Here is a 25580-nt window from a genome sequence, read left to right on the forward strand (position 1 = left end):
TCTAAAGTGATATTAGCGTAGAGTCACCAAACCTCGTGTAAAGTGCCCTTGAAATCCTGTTAAGTGTTACTGTTATGCCTTATAACACAGTTTTGTCAAATTTAGAACATTGTAGAAGTGAGAGGAGCAACAGTCTCTCCCTGCAATCTAATAGAAATACTAGCCCACAACACTCCCTTTAATAAAAACATTTTTAAAATTTGAGATTGTCATAATTATTTTATAAATGCTCCCTGCACCATGTCTGTTGGCCCTTTTTTCTGATCACCCACTGAAGTAACATCAGGTTATGTCACTGTTGTCTTACACTCTCTGATCCCACACATCACCCTGCCTCGCTTGTTCATTGTGAGAATAGGGTTACTTTAGTTATAGAATACTTTTCAATTTTATATTGGAACGTTGCAGGTCTGCGTGCTAAGATGTCATTGCAACCGTGGCTCGATACGGTGAGGGAACATCAGATAGTTTGCCTCCAGGAAACATGGTCAGCTACTCCAAACCATCTAATGGGCTACAAAACTTTTCATACTCCAGCAATTCAGGGAGCTATGGGTAGACCAAAGGGAGGACTGGCAGTTTATGTTGCTAATACTCTGTCTCCTATATCCATACGCAAGTTAAAAGAACTCCAGAGTTACCAAATCCTGCAAGTAAATTTTAACAAAAACAGTACCTATAAAGTGATCAATTATTACAATAATTCAGATACAATGGACTGTATAAAAACGCTAACTGAAATTACCACTTTTTTAGAATCCTTGCAAAATGAATTCCAGACATCCCCAGTATATATAATCTGGGGTAGTGATTTTAACCTTCCACTATGCACTAATAACAAAAATGGAAACTGTGGACTGCAGGTCGAACACGGTAGTCCCTTGTTCCATTTTGTACACTCCACCTGCGGCAATAAATTAAATGAGTCCCTTTTTTCCCTAGAGCTTGATTTTGTAAATGATCTAGTAGAACCCCAAACAGATTTTTCACCAACGTTCCAAGGTAGGGGGTCCTCAACCACTATTGATTATATTATGACCTCCCACGGCCTAAAGGGACAGGTGGCCAATTTCTCTACTGGGACTGATGCTAGTAGTGACCATTTCCCCATTAGTGTAAGAGTAAAGCCAAAAAAGGTTAAATTGCACTCTATCACCTCCAGCCATCTAAGACAAAACTCTCTAACTATGAACAAACTGAACGGTTACACGGTCAAATGGGCTAAGGTAGACCCAGTTGTAATTACGGAGAGAGTTCTTGTAAAAACTAGACCTTGGGTACTTGACTGTCTATCAACCGACTCCTCTCCCCAAACAATCATGGTTAGCTTCCAGAATATCCTGAAGGTAATTGGACAAGAGTTTTCTGGCAAGCATAGGAAAAATAAGTCTGCCTCCGAGAGATGGTTTAATGCAGACTGTCGCAAGGCTCTCTCGAACCTAAAGGAAGCCCTCCACAGACCCACGAGGGATATCTTGAAAATTTCCAGTTTAAGGAATCTCTATAATACAGCCAGACTGGAACGCAGGAGAGAAATCAAGAAAATTCTTTGGGCACAGCTGCATGACAGCTGCCAAAGTAAAGATAGTGCCCTCTTCTGGCAAGTTATTAGATCCCCCTTTTTGGCCGATACATCAAAGGGACAGCACCTAGACGTTGCAGTTACGGCTGCTAAATGGGTTTCATTTCTCCAACACCTTTGGGAATCCCCATACGGACCCTTCAGGGGAAGAACATAGTGGAGGCAACAAGTCTGGGAAGAATAGCTACCCGATTAACATCCATTTTAATCACGAAGAGGTTGCTAAAGCTCTCAAGGCGTCGAAACCCGGAAAAGCTTCCGGGCCTGACGGTGTTCCGCTGGACTTTTTTCTCCACAATTTTGAACTTTGGTCACCACTTCTTACCCAGGTCCTGGCCGCAGCATCATCAATAGGGCTGATAGAGTCTTGGTCAACATCCATCTTGCTTCCCATCTTTAAAAAAGGTGATCGCAATGATCCGGCCTGCTACAGGCCTATTTCCCTTCTGGACTCCATGGGAAAAGTTGCGGGTCGAGTGGTTCTGGACCGATTACAATCATGGGCCCAAGAAAATAACATCATGACCGACCTGCAATACGGTTTCCAGAAGGGTCTTGGGACTGTGGAGCAGGCCTTGAATCTTGCCCTCTTGATTGGAAAGTATGTGGGTGCAAAAGGAGGTAATATCTTTCTCGTGTATGTTGATCTCAGTGCAGCATTTGACTGTGTCCAGCATCCCAAACTCTGGGCTATTCTTAGTGATCTTGGGGTGGACCCAGCCCTTATAGTCTTCCTCCATGAACTCTACTCTGACGCCACGGCACGTGTCAGATTTGGAGTCAACGGAGAGCTCTCTCCTTCTTTTTCCATAGGAAAAGGGGTAAGACAGGGATGTGTACTGGCTCCCTTCCTGTTCAATCTTTACACCAATGGACTAGAGCAGGCCATGCTGGAAGGAAGAGAGCCAGGATCTACCCCAGATTAATCATCGCCCTATACCAACACTGCTATATGCAGATGACTCGGTTATTATAGCTCGAACACTGAATCAACTCCAAAAACAACTTAACAAATATTGCTCCTTTATGGGTTCTCTTGGTCTTAAAATCAACATAAAAAAGACATTCACCATGCACATTGGTCCTAAGGTCAAGAATTCTAAACCAATCCTGGTGGAAAAAACAAGACTGGAAAAAACTTCTGCCTATCCATACCTAGGCATCCTGGTGGACGACTCTCTAAGCTGGCGACAGGCCACGGCCAGCAGAAAACTTCTCTTCCAGCGAGCAACATCGGTCCTGGTCTCCTTTTCGAGAAAGTTAGGCAAACCTGCACCCCCCGAACTTTAGAAAATTTATTATGCAAAATGCCATAGTGTGGCCACATATGGAGCGGGTGTTTGGGGTTATGGTCCAATAGACTCTATCCAAATAATAGAGAATGGGTTTGTCAAATACCTGCTGGCTCTTCCACAAAGTGCTCCGAACTATGCCTCACATAATGAGCTTGGTATGGAATATATTACTGATACCATACGTTCTCAACCAATTCTTTTATGGCAATGCATATGGACTAAACCAGAGTGTTGCTTGATTACGTTCCTTGATTACGGACTGCATGGCTTTAACCAACTGGCGCAGGATCCCCTGGTTAGTCTATGTGGGGAATTTTTTTAACGATCTCGGCCGTAGCTCTTACTTTGACGACCCACCTAGTGTGGAGGATATCTCAAGAAAAGAGCTAAAAAAGATATGTCTGGACCATTTGAGAGAACTGCGCAATCTAACGGAGATTGCAAAACCTTCGAACTCTCAAATTTGTGCAATTCAATCTGTCAAAGGTATCCAACCTTATCTAAATTATTATTTGTCCAATCACGAGAAATATCTTTTGACAAGATTTTGTTTTAATACTTTTTTCCGTTTAGTTTCCTTTCCATAAGTTCAAAACTGGTCGAGTATCCTCATGAACTGTCCATGTGATGGATTATCCACTCAATCAACAAGTCACATTATTTTCTTTTGTAAATATTACAAATCACCATGAAAATCTTGGATTCTCCCACTTCTTCGCTCAATTGGTTATAGGTCATGCTATCCTGCATTTCTTTCTCTACAGCTCTTGGACTCAGTATATGTTGCAAAGTGCATAGCCACCTTTTTAAAAGCAAGCATCAAGATACGCCAAGCTCACGACTGATAAGAAATTTCCTCCCTAAAGCTTGCGTAATCCTTTTTATGCAATTTAATTTAACTTTTCTTTTTTAAGTTTTATAGTTTTATAGTTTCAAATTTTGTTGCAAGTTTGCTTATCTATTACAAATTGTATCTTTTTCTTAAAGCTTTTTCCCTTAGCAAATATTGTTGTTCTTTTTAATTTATTGTTTTAAATTGTGTACTTTTTATGGTTGCAAACAAGTGGTAACCGAATAAAAGATTATTAATAAAAAAAAGAATAAAAAAAGAAATACTAGCCCACAACACTCCCTTTAATAAAAACATTTTTAAAAATTGAGATTGTCATAATTATTTTATAAATGCTCCCTGCACCATGTCTGTTGGCCCTTTTTTCTGATCACCCACTGAAGTAACATCAGGTTATGTCACTGTTGTCATACACTCTCTGATCCCACACATCACCCTGCCTCGCTTGTTCATTGTGAGAATAGGGTTACTTTAGTTATTCCTAAACCACACATCCACTGCATGCTGTTGTGTGGCTTCCAATGCACTGCTATGTGTGAGAAGTTGGCCTGATATGTGATGTCCACTATTCTAGTGGGCACCCTGTATCAGTCCAAACAACCCCTATGGTGATGGTTGTAAAGTCAACCTTATAGACCAGCTATCCTAGTGGTAGCACAGACAAAGCAGTCTTAGGCTAAACTCAAGAGGGCATGTGAAGCCAGCTGTTTTGCCATATGTTACCCCTTTAATACCAAATGAAAGGATACCACACAGGATATATATAAAATATATATATATATATATATATTACTAACACAACCCCTCTGAACTCTTTATGAGGTCAGAGGCACAAGCACATAACAAGATACTCAATTATCAAACAATAAGTTGCACAATATACAATAGAGCCCTAGGGGCACATAAAACAATATACTAAAATAGTGGCATAAGAACCACATCACGAACAAGGAATAGGCCTAGGGCCTAGGGAATCGCTGGGGCTATACTGTACTACCAAAGGATATGAAGCAGGAGGCCCACGGGAGGCGTGTGCAGTGTCTTAACACAAACGCGAGTTACCATAGACATATAATGGGAACGAAAGAAATGGAAACTAGTTCTTTTAGGACACTTCCGGATGGACTAGGAAAAAGCTACTGAAAACTAGGACACTAGGATAGTTAATACCCACAGGAGCACCGGAGTACTCGCATTACCTCACCCACAGGAAGCAGCGGGTGCATAGGTGTCAAAGTGTTTCAGGTTTTCTTGCTGAATCCTATGGAGCCTTGGAGAAAGATGCTGCAGGCAACCAGGAAAGAAGTGTCCGGTTGGATCCAAGGGCGGATTGAGGATGAAGAGTACCTGAAAGCAGAGTGGACAGAGTCTGGGTCACTAGCAAGTGACCAGGAAGGAAACAGGCGATGTCGTGAAGCAATCAGGTGATGTCATGAAGCTTGTCTCTGTAGCCACGTGGACCAGGAGGTGTCGAAGACGACTAGGAGCTGGGCATGGACTGTCCCACGAAGGATCTCGCTGTCGGCAGTGTCGGCTTCAGAATTGGAGTCAACAAGACTTGGCAAAGGCAACCCACGCAGGAATCGAAGATGGCTTCTTGTCCAGACCAGCAAGGCCTGGTGGGCTTCTCCTTTTCAGAGAAGCAAGGTCAAGCCTGGAGCAACCAGGCCAGTGGTGTAGATTTGTAGGTTTGTTGTCACAGAGGCCACTAGCCATCGGGCAAGTGACCGGACAGACTCGTCGAGCACAAAAACACTAGCAGGTCCCTCGCGGCACTCGTGGAGGGCTGTGCGTCGGTGTAGAGGGTGCTCTGGGCAGGGGCTTCTCAGTCTCCAATGCACAGCTTCAAGGGTGCCTTGGGAGCTGCACAAGTAGCAAGGTACAGGTTTTTCAAGATGGCCGGTCCCACGTCTCTCGTCGCCTCCACGGGTCTCAGCTTTGCTGTAGCTGGGAGTCGGGCTCAAGAAAGTCTGGAAGTCTGGTTCTTGTCAGGCTCTGTGATCGGGCTCCGGCGGGAGTGGCGACAAAGCAAACCGCAGATCGCTGGATGGTGCCTGTTTACACAGGGTGGTCACTCCTTGACCACAAGGGAGATTCTTCAGTCTTCTATGTTCAGTAGAATTTCGATGGTCCAGAGTTTTGTTTCAAGTTTCAGTTCAGGATAAATCTAAAGTCTCTTGACTCAGCTCCTACCTATATACCAATCTGAGGGGCTGATTACCTGCTAGGTCCCTCCTATGGGTGGGACCAGGGAAGGGGGTGGTTACACCCCTTTCCCTTTGTCCAGTTTTGTGCCAGAGCTGGGGCTGGAGTGCCCCAGCAACTGGTTTCAACCGGACTATGCATGGGACACCTTGTGTGCCCCAGGCATTGTCTCATTTCATTCAGCCCTCCCTGCCCCAATACACTATGGCCTGTCTGGGGTGGTGCTAGCACCTCCCAAGACAGGAAACCTATTGTCCAAGCCTCCCTCACTGGAAGGACTCCCAGCAGCAGGAGGTCCGACTTGTGTCTGTGGCAGCAGCATCCATTTTGTGATGCTGAGGCTCTGGTTAACTTTTAACCGGGTTTACTAGGAACAACATGTCTTCTCCCTTTAAAAGGGTGGAATGCTACCCCCGTCGCCAGAACTGGTGAGGGGGTAGTATTTGAAAGCGTATGACACCTTACACGACATGTTTTGATAAAGCTAAACCAAAGTTAGCATTCAACCGCAAGGATGATAATGCACTTTAAGAATATATGGTATGGCTATATCATAGAACAGCTATAAGGACATGGTTCCGAAAGCTGCAGACAAGCTCAGCTCATGCTAGAGCCTCATCTCACATAAAACCAAGCACTCTGCCTCCAGGATTGTTAAGGCCTGCCATAGGAATGACTTATAGGTGCATATGTGTCTATATATAATGTTAGATATAGGTATACTATATCTAAAGCAAAGGGTGATTACACCACCTTGCCCCATCTGAGTGATCAGTCTGTTGTGTCAGTTTGGATGGCCAGCCAGGGGTGGCATAATACATGCTGCAGCCCCTGGTAGGCCTTGGATGCACCTAAGCCCTGGGTACCTAAAGTAAACTATATAGGGGCTCATAAGGTGACCCAATATCCAATTGGAGATGTACCTAAAGTACATGGAGTCCATTTTACAGTTAGAGCAGATAGCCTGGGGCCCTGATTAGCAGGATCCCAGGCCAACTAAGTCGAAAACCAGCTAAACACTAGGCACAAAATATGGGGTAACCATAGTCGGGTATCCACCTTCCTACACTATGTGTCTCTACCTCGAAGATCTAGTCCTTGTGATACATGGTTGCTCCAAGTGCATCTTCTGGGCTTTCCTGACCTTCTGTAGGACTCTGAATGGCTGGATATGGACCGGGCAATGCCCCCTTGGTGAAGTGTGCACTCCAAGGGTTCTGAAAATGGAACAGTAGCAACCCCGGGACTGAAATGAAACTAGAATGGGAGAAATGTTTCATCTCCTGTTTCTGGGTAAAAGTGGCTTCCATTACACACTGCCCTGCAAACTGTGCCACGGGGAACTCCAGCCATGCTTCACAATGTTATGCCATATCTCAATGAGCAAATGTTAATGTTCAGAGGCACCTGAGCACAATACTAATTTTGTTATGTAAACTATTAAGGTATTTTTAATACAGTATTTAAGCATCATCATCCGCGCAAAATCCAGTAAAAAAAATATTTGTTCTCATATTTGCAGAAGCTTGAAGTAAGTGAACCTTGAGCTTTCCTTGTTAACTGATCAAATACTCAGTTTCTATTGGGCGTCATTTTTGGTGCCATCGTTTCAAGATGTCCGCCAGAACCGTTAGTTGGTCTTCTGTGCTAAGATGGTTGACGTTTTACTCAATAGCTCATTCTTTTTGGGCTCACGCATTGGAGGTCCTGTTGCTATTATCATAGACCTTACTATTAGACAATAGCCACTGGCTGCTCCGGACTGCACAGTCTTTATCACACATGAACACCAGATTCTTGTGCCTGCTACAGAAGTATTTCAGGGTCTATAAAAAGTGCAGCAGCAATGCCAATAAGATAGAAGAAGGAATACAGAGGAAGAATTGCTTCAGATGCTGTTGCAGGAAATACGTCGCTCAAGTTCCAACACTTAATTTGTCACATACACCAATACAATTTGCATCTACTTTAATAAGTTTTTTGATAATTATTTCTATTTGCAGCCAGTGTTTCCTAAAACATGTGTGCTTTAAGAATGCCAGTGCCAAACTTAATATTTTTGTGCGACACAGGTGTGCAAAAGAGGACTAGTGTACCTTGCTTCCACCAAGATCAAAATAAAATGAGGTAAACAAGAGACTAGGCTTAACCCCTTCGCTGCGGGGGTTATTCCCCCGCTGTGCTGGGGGGCAGGGTGGCGCGCACAGTGCACCCATGCTCATGACAAGCTGAGCTCATCATGAGCTACGGCGCTCCTGTGCTCATGACGAGCTCAGCTCGTCACAGGTGTATTGACTCCCGTGGAACGCTCAGCACAGCAGGGGAATTCTCCCCGCACCTGAGCGTTCCGCGGGCCACACCTGAGCGCCGTGACTCATGACGAGCTCAGCTCGTCATGAGCGTCGAAGGAGTTAAAAAGAATGAAACAATAAAGGTATCCTACTTCATTCACCACAGAACAGTCTGTGACTTGTTGGCTGCGGTCATCAGAGTGGCATGCAGTGGAATGTAAGATAAGAGGGCAGAGGGATCATGGGTTCCAGTGGAATGGGTGCTGCAATGCATGATAGGAAACCTTTGTAACATTTGCCGTTCAATGTGTAAACAAGCCTTGGCAAAGCCAATACTTGTTGCTTATGGCAAGAGCTATTGACTTTGCCAACGTGTTTGTCATGTTGGACTCTGGAGTGGTTGCTGTTCATCATGGCTAAAAGTTAGTGACATTTGCATGACGTGGTAATGCACTGCCATTACAGACAACACGTTTTCAATTTAAATGACCATTACATTTGCACAGACATTCAGTTGTACTGATAAAACTAAAGTGCGTACAACCGATAATGTGTGGAAATGGCATCACCTAGTGTATTGATTGGGATTGATTATATTAAAGTATTTGTTTCCAGCACACTTCAGAATTAGAAAAGAAATTGCTTAATTTGTGCTTTCCTAATTCTGATATATTCTGAAATATTAGCACAGTTCATCTATAGATTTTAGATGTTGTATGCTAGAAACATTCCTTTCTTTTCTCACTCTCAGATTGTCAGATAAATACTCTCACTTTGAAGTCAGAGAAAGAAATGTAAACACCAAGCTGCTTCGCTGATGAATACAGAAAACAGGCTGTGCTCCACAAAAGGGACTAGGTCCTGGTGCACAGCCCGAAATACATAAAGGCAGCAAATAGAACATAAGCAAATGTGAATTACAAACCACAAAGCCAACGCTAAGCAATGGGCGGACTGCATTCTTAGGTCAGTTTTCCGAATGTCCTCAGTCTTTTGCAAACAGACAGCTGCACTGTCTGGTAGGGTTCGACCTTAAAAGCACCTTGTTTCTGCTTATAATGTATTCATTTCTCTACTATGAATTGTTACACGTTGAATGCTATTATCATTATTGTTCCTGTGATTAATTTTTACAAAAATGCTAATAAAAAAATACAAAAAAGCACCTTGTCGCATAATATATGACACATTTCATTGCACATAGACTCACTGTAATAATCACACTTAACTCAAGAAATTGGTAAAAATGGTTCAACAGTTTCATGAGAGCAGAGGACTAATCCCAACAACGTAAAACAATAATTAATATCCACTTGAATAACCGCAAACCTTCGGTTACGTGGTAGGGTGCTACCAACCATAAAGCTCTTCAACGCCTCGGCAGGGTAGTAAGTGCTATATAAATACTATTACAATAAAAATACTCTAGGCTAATGTTGAGGGATCATATAAGTGTATCTGCACTATTTAACTGTCTCCCCTTCTCATTCTCTTAGAGGGACTAAGACTTGTAATTTAACTTGGGTCTACTTTATTTGATATTTAATGGATTTCAGCAAACGCATACAGGGAGATGCCAAAGGTTTTCAGCAAGGTTGCAAATTGGCACCATCACTTTGTCATTTGGTGGACTTTGATTGGTCGCTCAGCAAGTGAACATGTCCGCACCAACTTTTAAATATTGTATCGTGGTTAATTGTTGTAGACAAGTGAACATTGCAGTGGATTGCAGGTGGCAAAGCCTACGTAAAAAAAAAACTGGAGCTAAATCTTTTCAGAGAAAGAGCTGTTTGATTTGAAACCCTTAACCCAAAATGGAGAGAATAAAACAATACAATTGTCTCGGTATTATAACTTTAAATGGACAAATGACATCAATAAAGCGATAAGCAGGTAAGGGTCCGGGTGTTTCAAAACAAATCTGATTCAGCTTTGTTTATGGCAAGAAGGTTTGGGCACTCCTACTGTGCTAACATTGTATTAAAAAATGTTTTTCAAGATTAGTGTTTAATTAAATGCATGTCCTGCATGTAACATAATCCGGTTAGACTATGCCTTTGAGGTTCTCACAATCGGATTAGACCAGTGCTTGGAAGAAACAGCAGAAAGGTTTCTCTTGCTGCTCCGCTACTTCCCCAAATGTGTTTGTTGACCTCATGGGGACGTGATGACGAGTGCTCGAACGCTGAAATATACTTGGCATAGGAACTCACTGTCAGACCTAAAGTTACAGAGATTGCAAAAGCATGTAGCTAATGGTATTTTTATGCGTGGTCACCTGAGAATTCCGAGAGAGACAATAAATCAAGATAAGATCTATAGTAAACGAAAGAAAGTCTTATTTTGTTTCACAATTTCTATTTGTCTTTATGCTTTACACATTGTTTAACGTTTTTTCCAGACTGAATTATTATTGGTGAATATAAAATTGTGCAGTACTAGATGTACAATTACCTGAATATATATGAAGTTATTGATTCCAGCTGACAGAACCTAGAAGTGAGTCTAACGCAAGGCACCAACAAAGATGTTAAGTCAATATGGCTTGCGTGTACCACAGCTTGTTCTGCATTGATTTAAGAAGACACTTCTTTAGTCCAATATTTAATCGACTGAACTTGAAAACTCTATGTGAAGCTACATACTGTGCATTAAGACGCAAAATACATCAGAATATTGTACAATTGGTCAGTAACATCAAGACGCATTACTTAATGTTAGTGGTGTGTAACATCAATCTAGGGTTATATCTTAGCTTTGTACTCCTTAATCAAGTTCAAATGCGACTTTTGATTGATCACAAGTTATTGCCAGAAATCTGTACTTGATTGAGGAAGCAATGTCATTTATTCACCATTCTTGTAAGATTCCAGTTTGGAGTAATACCATTGTTATGAAAATGGCATTTAGTTTATTCTCATACATTTTATGAAACCCTACCAAATTGAGCCCTTTCTACTTTCTTTTTCTTTCCTAGACTTCAGTCATTTGATTCAACTTAAATAGGATTAGACATTAGAGTTAATTGATTAATCTGCCACTTTCAAGATTGGTGTTTTCTTGGTTATGTGTTGTTTGCTGATACTTTGTAGCTTGTATAAAAAACGTCTTCAAAAGCTGAGTGACTCATTTTTTGAACTACGACCGATTGCAACATCGATCAACTTTTTATCATTAGGCTATTCTTTGGCAATCCATGGCTTCCAATATGGGGTACTTCTTCTGTACTGGAACACATGTGAATGAATATTCCAGCTACAACATTCCAGACTATATGTACATTATATTCTGACTCCTCCTCCTCTCAGTGTGCAGGGCGAATGGGGCCCTTAAGTTCACCATGGCGCTAGTGCCATATATCAACTAATCGATGTGTGTGGAGTCTGCTCAAACTTTATATGGTTTCTTTTTTATACCCACGCCCAATTAATATATTAAAAATATTTTTGTATATAAGCATAGGATATAAATAAATCCGGATTTTGAATGCCTATGGGCCATGAAACTTAGTACTCCTGTCCTCTTAATTTAGCGTACCCCTCACATGGTCGAAAAGCAACTGAGTGCAAAGCGGTGAGTGAGAATGGATGAGTGCAAGTAAGAAAAAATTAATGAGTGAAAGTGAGTGTGAGCAAGGGTGTGTTGTGCTTGCAAGTCTGATGTTGGCCTTGGCATACTGAAGGTGCTAATGGCAAATACTTACACTAGGATCCTAGGGGTATTTTTAGGATAATGGGCACCCATGGTAAAGTACTGATATTGGCATACTAGTGGTAATTCATGGCACAGGCTGCACGCATGGCAAGTTGCTGGTGCTAGCACATTGTAGGTATTTTAATGGAGGACAGCCATGGCATATAGGAGGGAAAAACCATGACAACATTCTGTCCAAGACATAATGGGGTAATTTTTGACAGGGATCACTCAATTGGACATTAACAGCATTAAAGGCACCATTCTCGCACTAGCATATCTTATTTGGCATAAGGTGGCCCCAATAGCACATTTTGAAAAGCAAAATGGTGTCAACTCCTTGGGATTGTCTGGTGTTATTAGCTTTTCGTATTTGAGTGTCTTTTTAGAGGCTATGACGCTTTTGTGAGTTTTTGTGAAAATGTGCTTAATTAATAATTTTTTTTCTAAATGTTCCCTGGGGAAGAACCTCCCTTAAGCTCCTCAAGAAAAGGTCCTCTCATTTGCTCTTCTCACTACCGATGATTGAGGGCAATAGTATGCCCATCATTTTCAAAGACCCCTAACATAGTAGTATCTAAAATAGACATTTATCTGTTCTTTTTTGTTGTAGAACTCATGTAGTTATGATGGACTGTCAGCAGTTTTACTTATTGTGAGGTCATCAGAGTTAAAGTAATGTGACATGACGTCCTGGCAAGAATCAGGGTCAAAAGTTGTTGAAAGTGAGCCCATATTACTATCGATGCCCGGGCGGCTGGCGCAAGACGCCTCTTAGTTCCCATTCTGAATAGCTACCAAATAAAGAGACGGGCGCTGGAAGCAGGAATCACAAGAACAGGATTTATTACTCATGAGGAGAGCCTGTCATTTCGGACACGAAACACAGTGTCTTTCGGGAGGTGCTCTAACAAGTTCTCTGAGACATCGCCTTTTATACCTTACAAAACATTCCTTATTACAATAACGACATTGTGAAACAAGGAAAAGACATCCCCGTAATCCTCGTGTCAATCCCACCCCACATATATCCACAATAGAGGCCCTTAACCTGCCGATAAGAGGAGGGGGCAATCACGCAGTTGAGTGTTCCGCCGATTCTTAGGATGTGTGCGCCTGATCGTACCCCAGGGGGTGGGGAGGCCAGGATCAATAGTGGGTCCTTTGAAGAGGAGTGACTCCATACAATAAGGGGCAGTAAACAGTATCTCCCGGCTTAGGCGATGGCTTCGGACCTGTGTGGACAGTCAATCGCGGAGGGAGGGTTTACCAACAGAGCGGTTATTCATGAAAGGAAAGGAGGTGTTGGTCAGGCGCGGCCGTGACTCCCAAGGACAGGGTCATGCGGACCTGTGCATGTGAGTGAGGGGGCAGCCAGGGTGCGCGGAGGGAGAGGGTCATTTGAGAGGGGGGGGGTGTTCAAATGCGCGCAGGAGGGAAGCCGGGGATTTCAATGAGCGGGCAAAGAGGCCATGGTGCCTAAAATGGCTGTCAGGTACATGCGGGCATGGGCCTTTACTGGCGGAGTGATGCGGTCAACGTCTCACGACATTCGTGGTGCGTACAGGGAGGGGAATGGGAAAAGACAAATGAACGCGGCTTATGTACATCAATTTTGTGAATTTCCACAGTCGCCGCTTTTTACATAACAAAGTTCATTTCCTAATTGATGGGCGTACATATAAACATGTGTGGTTGATGAAATAGCATTTGTCAATACTAACATATTGCATATAACCATGAACAGTCGATGCGATTGGCAGAATGCAGCACATAGGAAATTGCATTTGTTGGGTTCCTAACGTTCAAACGTACTACATAGCATAAATGCTTCTGACTTTCTCAAAAAATTTGACCAATGAACATTTTGACCAAGTAGTTGAGGGAGGAATTCAGTCCAATACATAAGATCTCTTCGTCACAGTGTCTTTTTAGCAGTGAGCCATCACTGGTAGGCTCTAGTCCGTGTTCTTTCGTTGGCGCTGTTGAGCACCGGCGGTGGAGCTATAGGTCCAGCTCGGATTTAACCTTTCGCGTTGCAAGGTGCGGTCTGTCCTCTGCTGTTAGACCACAGTCCTGTTCCCTAACCAATCCTTTTAGTGGCGCCTTATGCTCGGCACCTATATTTCCGTGGCATAACCCCATTTCCACCTAAATGCTGTTCTTCCTTTCGGCAAAAAGTCACGTGGAAAAGAGGGTGTGTGGTTCAATAGTCGATGGGAGAGAGGGCGGAGTGGGGTCAGATTTCCTGGGACACACCAAAGGGACCAAGGGAGCAAAGGATAACAAGCAAGCAGGCCCATCAATCGGGCTTGAAAAGGGGGACAGAGGCTTCAGGCACACGTGGGTTAGCGGACAGAGAGCTTCAGGACAGCCCTTCATCCTTTAGTTTACCGCGTTGGAGAGTGCTGCCTCGTCCCATATCTTGTTGCGCTGCGGCTCCACCTTTGGTCGAGGTCGCATGTGTCTCATGATCTGCAGCCAGGCTGTGCGTCACGTCCGACCCTTCTCCTCCGGTGATCGTATATCTTTGAATGGGTAAAAACAAGTTTTAGAGAACTGGCAGGAGAAGAGATTTTTACATTTGAATTCCACTCGCAATCCTAGCACCTGGGGGTTATGCTCATTGGTCATAGTCAGAAGTCTATTACCATGAAGTAAGTATGTGGGTATTTCTACTGTGTTCGCACCAAGTCTAATCGGCGTTCATTCATGACACATATGGACAGAGGTCAGACTCCTATCACTTGCGTATTTCATCAAAAACTCCAAAATTGGCAACATTCAGGGGAGACTCGTCCTTCTAACCCGAGCCTTAACAGTCTTACATTTCCCTTTAGAGCTGGCTAACTCTTTCAAACAGAGCGGGGGTGCAATCATCGAAAGACAGGGTTAAACAGGTTTTTCTCGAGGGGCGACAGTTACTCATGGTCATCAGTTATACATCGGGGACAGCAGCTGGGGTCAATCAAGTGGGGCGGGGACGCTTCGGGCATTCGCGCTTGAGTGCAAAGGGGTGGGGCAATCTGGGCATTGGGGTCAATCTGGACATTGGCGCTTGTCTCTAACGAACTGAAAAATAGGGTGCCATTGACATATAGTTCCCCTATAAAAGGCCAGATTAGGGGACCTTAGTCGTCTTACCTGTCCTTTCTTTCTTAGCCAATTCGAGTTCATTCATTTTGCAGAAAGGAGAGGTGGTAATATGGCAAGTTACAATCGTTTTAGTTTCTGTCAATTTCGCTGAACACCTTCGTGTTCAATAAGTATCCAATCAGACTGGTGCCAGCGGGGCACAATTTTACCACAAAAAGGAAGATGGAACAGGGGGACTCTCGTAGAGAGTGAGAGTCGTCCGCAACCTAAACGAGCCATTCGGTACACGTATGACATGTAGAGAGAGAGGGAGAGAGAGAGAGATAGATAGAGAGGGAGAGAGAGAGAGAGAAAGAGAGACGTGTACGGAAATAGGTCATTCAGTGCGCTCACAACACAGAACAGCAGGGGTCAGGTAACAAAGAGACGCGAATAGAGGGGAGACATAAACCCATACAGTACATACACACAAACTCAGACGAAGGAAGACAGTACATGTATTACATACAAAGAGATTCACGACAAAACATAGAACAGTTATTGGTCAAAAAGATCTCTTTTTGCATGCTGCGTATCTTTAATATCCTATTTATCTACGGGCTGAGCTCTTTTTACCTTTTCCTCCTTTTTCCTCTCGCTTGCTATTTTTGCGAGCGTTCTCGATTGCTAATACTTACACCTCGGTCAGCCGGTCAGAAATTAACCTAGTCGGGCTATTGCCCACGGTTGGATCTTAAACCACTTTTGAGTTTCTTCTTTTGGTGAGAAGTTCTCCAGGCTGAGGCAACGGAGGGTATTGATCGGGAGAACAGTCGGACAGCTTGGCTATATCTATAAGAGTGCGAGAAGGAGGTGGTACATTTTGAACATCAACAACATTCCTACTTTCCCAGACGGGTAGTGCCTAGGTAACCCTTACCCCGGGACTTTTCCTTGTCCTTTCCCTATCTAGTTAAACGTCATAGTTGCACTATCTGGCGTGCTGGTTCGAGTCAAATTCCGTCATACAGTACTAACCCGTCAAGTTTCTATGTCAGTCCATCCTCCCAGTCGCTACGTTCTAAGGAGGAACAGTCATATCTAAGTCTACGTCTTTCAAAACTCGTTAGCATAAGTACTATGCTCAGATACCCTCCTTCCCCTTTCGTCGGTCGTTCGATCATCCCTCCTCCATACTTCAACCGATGTTCCGACGTGACCTGCAGAAGGGAGGAGAAGAAGGGGGTGGGGGTAGCATTCAAAACACATCAACGCGCATAAATCTGAAAAAAATGTTTTTACCTACCTCATACTCGACCTATCTCCACGGGGTTCATTCTCTACCATCTCGGCGTTTAAGCCCAGAGGGTCCAGTAGTGTTGGGTAGACAATCATCGATGGTCTGCGTATCTACATGAATCACTCGAGCGTGGCCTTTTAGGTCATGTGTAAGGGTGGTGGTCAGGTGGCATTTCCTCGGTATTGCTTAAGGGCATCTATAACTTTTTCCTGCTATCTGTGGCATATAAGGTAACTGCTTAAGTATTGGGCCTTTTTACCCTTCAACCTTAATAAAGCTGCTTATTTTTCGCTTATATCGGAGACAGTAGTAACACATTCGAAACTCATTAATGCAACCGCTACAATTATACTTTCTTTTTCAAAATACCTTTAATTAAAAATGTTGGCGCACAAATACGGGCCTACAACCCAGTGGGCCGGCTACGGAGCAGACTGGAACTGTGCATAAGAGGAACGAAGTCAGTGGCCATTCATTTCATAAAGTGCAGCAGTGCAATAAAATCGTATCGAACTTTCTTACGGGGTGAGTATAATGCATGTCAAGAATTCAAGCTTTCAATAATATCTCATTGTCCAACTATTTACTCAATACCTAACGTATATCAATTCATTGTCCAAATGCTCAATCAGTGCCTATTTTATACCAATTCATTGCTTCCAAACATAATTAGTACCCACCCTAAATCAGTTCACTGTCACAACACATAATCAATATCCATCTTATATCGCTTTCTTTTCCAAGCACATAATCAATATCCATCTTATCTACTTTCATTGTCCAAAAACTGCATCATTTTGTATCGGCGCCATTTTGGGCGAGGTCAGGCAGGTCCCAGTATAGTCAGAATGCCTCCACTGACTCGTGGTTGGACCAGAACCTCTTTTGGCAGTTCAAAAAGTTTTTCGCAATGGGGTAACAGACTAGCAATATGGACCATCAGTCAAAAGTGGGGAGGGAGGCAACAATCTTTCCTACCGGGTCATTCTGGTGTTCCACCGGAACTGAACAAATCTGTATCTTTGCAGGATTTTAGTTATTTCCAAACTGAGGCTGGCGCCGGCAGGAGTGCGCCGACGTCTCGTGGCTCCATCGGAGGACGGGGGCGGGGGGCGCCTCGTGGAGAGGTCGCCCCCACCCCGGCTCTTTTAAAATCTTCAAGGTTGAGGAGCACAGGGCGTGTGCCCGTCCCGGGCAAGAAAACCCGCTTTTTGATATGGACCCTCTTCAAGCAGGAGCGTTTGGTGTCGCTGGAAGCCTCCACCTGGAGGGAGGTGGGGGAGGCTCGTTCGCGCCGCCTCCCCCTTCCAGCGACCCCGCGCCGTTCTTCGGCTCCAGCGCTTTGGTATGGCCGTGCCAGGCAATGAAGATTGGGGGGTGGGGGGGGTCGGAGGCAGCAAGACATCCCCCCCTTTTGTGGCGGGACTACCTGCAACTCTCAAGTGTTGCCGCTGAAGGGACTACCTGCAACTTTCCAGAGTTATCGCTGCGGAGCTACCTGCTTTGGCTCCGGTTTTGCTGACGGCCGGAGCTGGCGATAGAGAGGGGGGGGGAGGGTCGGTGGCTGAGGCAAGACATCCCCCCCCGTGGCCCGCAGGGCAGAAGGAAAGAAGGGAATGGGGAGACCATAACAACCTTCGGGCCGTCCGCCCCACAGTCTCCCCTTCCGATGGCGGCCAGCCGAGCCCTGCTCTGCACGCATCGAGGCCTCGCCTTCCTGATGGGCGTAACCGCGGACCTGTTGCACTTCGGGAGCTTCCGGAATGGGGGTAGGTATCTATTGATTTGTATCTATTTCATGTTACCGTTATTTGGGCGTGGTGGGCAATGAGGCAGACATGTTTGGAGCAGGAATAGGCAGCGGAGCCTAGCTACCTTGTGGCTGTCTTGCCGTCAAGCTTTCGCCATTTTATATTTATTATTACGAACTATTCCTAATGTTTCTTATTTTTAGTGAAGTCGAAAGCTCATCAGGGGGTTACTGACTTAGCCCGATTTCTTTTATTTTTCCTTCCTTTCCTTAGCGTGTTTCAAGCTAAAGTTTCTGTTAACAGGGTACGGTGATCACTTCATATTTTTATATGTCCTTTCATTAGGGGTACTCCTGGACGGACCAGATCAGTTACCTCCAATAAATGGTCCGGGTGGAACTAGATTATCAATCAGTGGCGAACACATGTCCCTTCATTAGGGTATCATCCTGGACGGACCAAATGATGTACCTCCAATTACTAGGGTAGCCTCCTGGACGGACCAGATGGCCTACCTCCAATAAATGGTCAATGAGTGGGGAGCATATGTCCCTTCATTAGGGTAGCCTCCTGGGCGGACCAGGTGAGCTACCCCCAATAAATAGTCAATCAGTGGGGAGTGGGTAGGCCTGACGAATCATAAAGGGGCATAACCTACCCTTTACTACTTGCAAAGACTAGACAGAATATTTCTATTCCACGTTATTTGTAAACAGAAAATACCTCAAACGAACAATTCCTTGGACAACAATGTCCAGTCAATCAATCAATCAGTGGGGAGAAAAACAGGCATGACGGATTACAACGGGGACAAACGTTTGCATTACCTGCCCTTTGCTATCTGCAAAGGGAGACAGAATATTCCTATTCGTCTCTGTTTGTGGACAGGGAAGATCTCAGAGCAACAATCGATTATTAATCGATATCAAACAATCAGTGGGGAGAAAGGTAGGCATGACGAATCATAAAGGGGCATTACCTACCCTTCTCTATCTGCAAAGAGAGACGAACGTTCCTATTCGCCGCTGTTTGCAAACAGAGAATGTCTCGTTCTCAAGAAGAGAACCAATATTTCAAGTAGCAACCAAAGCTAAATGAACAACAACAACAATATCAGTATTTAAATACCGATTCCAATACAATCAATCAATCAATCAGATGGATAAAACCATCCTACCAATCAGGCGTAAAAACGCCCTACTTACTCTTACCCGGACCGGACCATGCGGACAGTTCTTCGTCTTCCCCCTCCAGCGCCCGATCGTTCTCTTACTCTATGCAGCATTCCTGTGGGATTCCAGTCAGGACAATAGGTCACTCGAGAGAGGTCCGTTCAGAATCGGTGAAGTTCATTCAATCGGCAGCCGGACGAGGGCCCTCTCAAGGCAGGTATACTCCAATCATTTAGATGTTCACCTCATCGTCTGGATCTCTCTTACTGGACCTTATGTCACTGATGGACCCCGCGTTGGGACGCCAATTGTTGAAAGTGAGCCCATATTACTATCGATGCCCGGGCGGCTGGCGCAAGACGCCTCTTAGTTCCCATTCTGAATAGTTACCAAATAAAGAGACGGGCGCTGGAAGCAGGAATCACAAGAACAGGATTTATTACTCATGAGGAGAGCCTGTCATTTCGGACACGAAACACAGTGTCTTTCGGGAGGTGCTCTAACAAGTTCTCTGAGACATCGCCTTTTATACCTTACAAAACATTCCTTATTACAATAACGACATTGTGAAACAAGGAAAAGACATCCCCGTAATCCTCGTGTCAATCCCACCCCACATATATCCACAATAGAGGCCCTTAACCTGCCGATAAGAGGAGGGGGCAATCACGCAGCTGAGTGTTCCGCCGATTCTTAGGATGTGTGCGCCTGATCGTACCCCAGGGGGTGGGGAGGCCAGGATCAATTGTGGGTCCTTTGAAGAGGAGTGACTCCATACAATAAGGGGCAGTAAACAGTATCTCCCGGCTTAGGCGATGGCTTCGGACCTGTGTGGACAGTCAATCGCGGAGGGAGGGTTTACCAACAGAGGGGTTATTCATGAAAGGAAAGGAGGTGTTGGTCAGGCGCGGCCGTGACTCCCAAGGACAGGGTCATGCGGACCTGTGCATGTGAGGGAGGGGGCAGCCAGGGTGCGCGGAGGGAGAGGGTCATTTGAGAGTGGGGGGAGTGTTCAAATGCGCGCAGGAGGGAAGCCGGGGATTTCAATGAGCGGGCAAAGAGGCCATGGTGCCTAAAATGGCTGTCAGGTACATCCGGGCACGGGCCTTTACTGGCGGAGTGATGCGGTCAACGTCTCACGACATTCGTGGTGCGTACAGGGAGGGGAATGGGAAAAGACAAATGAACGCTGCTTATGTACATCAATTTTGTGAATTTCCACAAAGTCATATGAAGTCAATTCCTGTGATGTTCTGAAAACCAATGGTGTGTGATGTAACTTTCTCTAGCCTAGTAATTTTGGTGAATCGTCATCCATGGCCACTCCATATGTGCCCTCAGTGATGGCGTACTCTATATTCTAATGCAAGTTCAGAAGTAAATTCCTCGGAGCAAAACCGATGTACGATCTTTTCAGAAAAGCCATAAGACTGAACTGTTTCATCATGCTTTTCACTAAACCCACACCTCTCTGGAACATTGAAGAACTCGCGAAGAAGATCACAACAATCCTCCCGAACCAACTGATTATACTCCAACTCTCATTTTTCTGTATTTCACCTTACGCTGTGAAGTAACCAGAAAAGACCAATAGCGCTATATGAAAACTCTAAATAAATCAAGAAGTAAATACTTTCAGGTTATTGGTACTGAGACACAACTATGCCCATGGAAAATCTAATAAAGAAGGTACACGTGACATAGAGGAGCAGCTTGTTATCCTTTTTATATTCATTTTTTTCCTTGAAACCAAACTGGGCCCAAAACTGATATTACTTATTATCTAAGGAAAATACCCACCTACATCTTTTCGCCCCCGGTGGGGAGTTATCTCAGATGGGTTTAAATATGGGCCTCCATTGGGACAGAATCCTCTCAAACAGCAGGAAAGACCTCTATTCCAAAATAGAAAAATGCAGATGGTAAAAGAATAAGTTAAATGTGACGAGTTTCCAGTAAGGGACAGCGCATTTTCAGAATTTTTCCAAAAAAATATCTTTTTAAATGTAGTTTAATTATGAAAAACAGCTGATCCACACATTCTGCTGTAGTCAGTCCATGATCCTATTCGGTTTGCAACGTGTCTGAGTCCTCTGCTTAACCCCATGCATGCTGATGACGGCCCTCATCCGTCATGCACTACAGCGCTCGTGTGCTGATGACGGCTGGGGGCCGTCATAAACCCACTCGCGATTTTGCCGCACAGGCGCAGAATCGCGGCAGCATGCGAGGGGTTAAATAGAGGAATGCCTCAAACTAAGACTTTTAAGAGCGTGGCCTTCTGCAGGCCCCTGATAAGAGTAACATAAACACCGGCGTTTATCACACCAGCTTTTATACATTGCTGTTGTCTGTGCTACAATAATACTTGGCATAATTTTTAGTCTGTTACCGTTTGAGCTGACCGGATACAGAATGGCATTCTTGTACACAAACATACTATTATTGTACTCCAAATTCTAAAAAAAAGAAAAAGATTGTATTAATTTCCAGTGGAAGCCGACCTCTATTCCACCTTTTCACAGCAGTAATGTGAACACGTTTCTAACACGTGGTTTGGGCAGTGGCTTAGTATGGGTGTCATGGGACCTAAAACAAGCAATGAAAATAGGCGAAAATCCGTTTGTTTTACAGTTAAACACAACTGCTGTAACTGAGGTGATGTGGTTCCCGCAGATTGCCGAGTCCCGGTGCCATTGCACATGTTGCACTATTGATATGTAGGTCCCTGGTACTGAAAGCTGGTGTGTGCCCGGGTGTAGTACAGTAGTGGAAATACTTGGTGTGTACCGGGGTCACCTTTAATATTTCAGGATTGTGCAGGAAACTTCATGAATGTAATTTCATCAAAATGTCCTACTCGGTCTCTGAAACTCCAGGGCTAGTTGCTCTAATCCTATCACAGCAAGTGCGAGTTCTAGTTATACTAACTACAGGTTGTGCCTCTATTTGCTCACCAACCACAGAAATTACCGCTGGCCTTTAAATTCAGGTCCAATGTGTTATATTAAGGTTTTAATTTATCGCACACTAAATTTGCTTCTTCTTCTGTTGTGCCATGCATTGTGTAGCAAAAAATCGAATTTCCATTGCGTTACATACATTTTGGTCGATCTTTAAATGTTATTCATTGTTCATTTAGATACCAGTTTTTCTACCATATTTCTAATCTAATGCTTTATTAACAGTTTTTTCCAATATGTTTTTTCCATATTACATTTAAAATTGTTCACATATCCCGTTAGTCTTAGTTTCTAAAGCTTTTTGGTGCCCACGAATGATTTTTAATATAAATGTAAGAAATCTGCTCCTGGTTAGGTCCAGAGGTAGAAATCCACGATGAACATCTTGGCTTCTTTCGAGGGTGATGCCAGTTATAGGTCCATCTGTAGTAATTAATTCCACATGTAGTCTCTTTTTCGTATGTAATAAACACTGCCATCTGTGCAAGACTTTAAGAAAAAAATAAATGATAGCTGGGTCAAAAATGCACTGTGATATGTTTAAGAAATGTCCTTGCAAAACCGTTCATTTGTGCCGTCCTTTGTTTTTAAGATATGCCACTGCACGTGCGTCGAAGTAGTGACCCTGCCTTGATCGGTTTACCGACCTCCAACAGCGAATCAAATTTTACAGCCGAGGAGACGTCACGCAAGAATCCTTCCCGATGGTCCACCACTCCAGGCTTCCATAAAAAGAGCCATTCCGGAGGTCCTGGCAGCCTCGAAAGGAAGGTATGTCTGTGTGGTTTAACACTTGAAGAGGTACCATTTCATCCACGGGTGCAATTGTTTCTTCAGCTTCAGAGACTTGCATCAAATAAATCAACTCGTGAAAGGTTTCCACTAACGAACAAACTGAATTGCTCATCTGATGCCAGGGCATTTTCCACGTGCCACGTGTTGCTCAAGCTAAAAGGCTTAGATCTTGACACGAATCTCACATTTCATGATTTTCAGCCAGACCCTGGTTTCTGATTGTACATCTGGAGCTGTCAATTGGTTGAAACTCCGCCAGCTGAGAATTTTAGTTTTATGCTGTTTCTGACTCGTTCATTGAGGGATATTTAGCATGATTATATTGATTTGTTGTTACAGCACTCAATAATACACTTTTGCCATTTCCAAGCACTGTAGATTAGACAGGGACGGCTCCTCTGTTATGATGGAGGAGCGTCGCTCCACTAGTTTGAATGACCTCCAAATAAAAAATAAAATTAATTTAAAAAAACTGGTATTTGTAAAGCGCAAACTAATCACCCCTAAGGGTCTTAAGGAGCTGGGGGCCATCGGGGAGGTTAGGTGAACTATTGCCCAGAGTCGCATGATACTGAGCTGATATGCCTCCTGCGCTGGGGATCGAATTACGAGCCCAGCGCTCCAGATTCAGCCGCCCTAGCCGCTGTGCCACACCTTTCCAGACATAGACATTATTACCATTTTATTTTTCATTGACTCTGCAGACCCTGTTCCCATCTGAGTCTCAGGGCTAGGGCCACTGCTAACAGGCAACCGCAGAGAAGAGTTATGGTCTGGGCACTTTAACCTCTTGGATGCAAATGACAAGGGTAACTCGTCATGCCCCTCCCATTCATTTCAATGGAAATCTCATTATATAGCCTAAGTGCCCTTAGCAGCCAAGTGGTTAAAGTGCGCATGTGTCTTTGGCCTGTCATCTTGTGCAAGCCAGGCAGATATGCACACTTTAAACCTCTGAACCCAGCTCTCCAGGACTGCAGGGCTAAGACTGAGCAAAGGCCTCCAGTGCTCTTTGGAGCACTGAGAGAGCCTGCTCAGTCCAATACTGGCACTGCTCTCATGCGGATTGAGAGCAGCACCAGGATTGGTTAGGGGAGATTGCTGGGCCGGAAGAGAGAAGAGCACTGGGATGCAGCGAGGAGTGCTGCAAGGTGAGTGTGTTTAAGTTTCTTTAACAAAAATGTATTTTAGGTTTATAATTGATATAGGCATATGCTGAAGATCAGGAGGATTATAATTACATTGAATCATGCTACGTTGGAACATCGACTACTTTTGTACTTGCGGGCTAATTTTTGAAAAAAAGATGGAGGTAGCCATCAAAAACAGGTTTTGGATTTAATGAAGGTATTTTATACAACAGACAAAAACAGTTCTGAAACATTAACCTGGACAGACTTGCCCAGAGGTATGCCTATCTTAATTTCTTCAACAAGGCAATAATGCCTTATGTGCCTTATTTCTGATAAGGTTACTTTAAGGTCCACTCTGCCCTTCGTGCCTTTTGTAACATTTCAATTTTTTTTTATGTGGTAAGTCTGTTGAGTGCAGTAGTGCTCAAGGGATTATTTCACACATTATCTCCCTAGAGCCTCCTATCCGGCGAGTTAACTACAACCATTGACACAACCAGTTGTTTTGGCTTCATAGTGAAACACACTTGAAAGCACACAAGATGTACATTGGAGGCAGTACATACACACAACGGGTACAGCAGACACCTTAGTAGTTCAAGCTTCACGTACACACCAGTTACTGCATGTGCAACAGACCTAGCATAGAGTGTGTAGGTTGACAAATGGGTGAGTAGCTGGCAAGACACTGAGCTGTGGCAATTCATTTTTGTGCAGACACAGAGTACACAGGCATCACGTGTAACACCTCTCATACCTATGACTTTTTAAAAGTTATCTGATACTTTTTTGGGAAGACTACCCTTTCTGCTGTGGACCTGCATTTGGTTCCTTGTTGACTACCACACTCTATGCTCGCAGCTGGCACTAAGAGGCATCTCTGGCCCTTTGGCTCTCTGAAAAGGTGTTTGCAGGCAGAGGTACATATGACATCTCTTTTGTTACTTTAAAATCTTAAAATATCAAGTAAAGTTGTTACTGGTAACTAAAACAGGAACTTTCACTAAAGCCCTTGAACATTATGAGAACTTCATCTTTATTTTTTATAACTGGGCCACTAAGTAAGTAAAGCTGAAACCCTTTAAAGCAACACTGCAGTGTTCTTATTCTTTATGGGCTCAACGTAGGTGCAGCTATCATCCTTGTATAGAATACATAATGAACTTCAAATGTTGGGGTGTGCATAATTTGCGTAATTTCCTTTTGTGCATGCAATTAAGCAACATTTTAAAAAATTGAAACCAAATCATGCAAAATTATTCAATGCAAATCTGGCATTTAGCACTACATTTTAGACTGAAATCCATTTTCATGTCTGTTTAACCCAGCGGTGTCTGGCTAGCTGGGACGAACCAAAGCCATACAAAATGCACCGTCTATCAGGAATGCAGAGATGTAGCTGTCCCCCAGCACCCAGATGTGGATTTAAGACCGGTTGACCGGCACATAGAGAGCCACGAGCAGAGAAATGCCCA

At 44.0% G+C, this 25580-nt stretch overlaps 1 protein-coding gene across 7 annotated transcripts in view; it reads left to right on the forward strand.

Moving 5' to 3' along the window:
* PARD3 (par-3 family cell polarity regulator) overlaps positions 1-25580 on the forward strand; it is a 1412997-nt gene that overhangs the window by 578231 nt on the left and 809186 nt on the right. For all 7 annotated transcript variants that reach the window (XM_086941535.1, XM_086941533.1, XM_086941537.1 and 4 more), the window contains exon 4: positions 22770-22948. In XM_086941535.1, the coding sequence (XP_086797661.1) occupies positions 22770-22948 (179 nt within the window). The remainder of the gene's footprint in view (positions 1-22769; positions 22949-25580) is intronic.

This window comes from Lissotriton vulgaris, chromosome 10, assembly GCF_964263255.1.
Source record: "Lissotriton vulgaris chromosome 10, aLisVul1.2, whole genome shotgun sequence".
Taxonomy (NCBI): Eukaryota; Metazoa; Chordata; class Amphibia; order Caudata; family Salamandridae; genus Lissotriton; species Lissotriton vulgaris.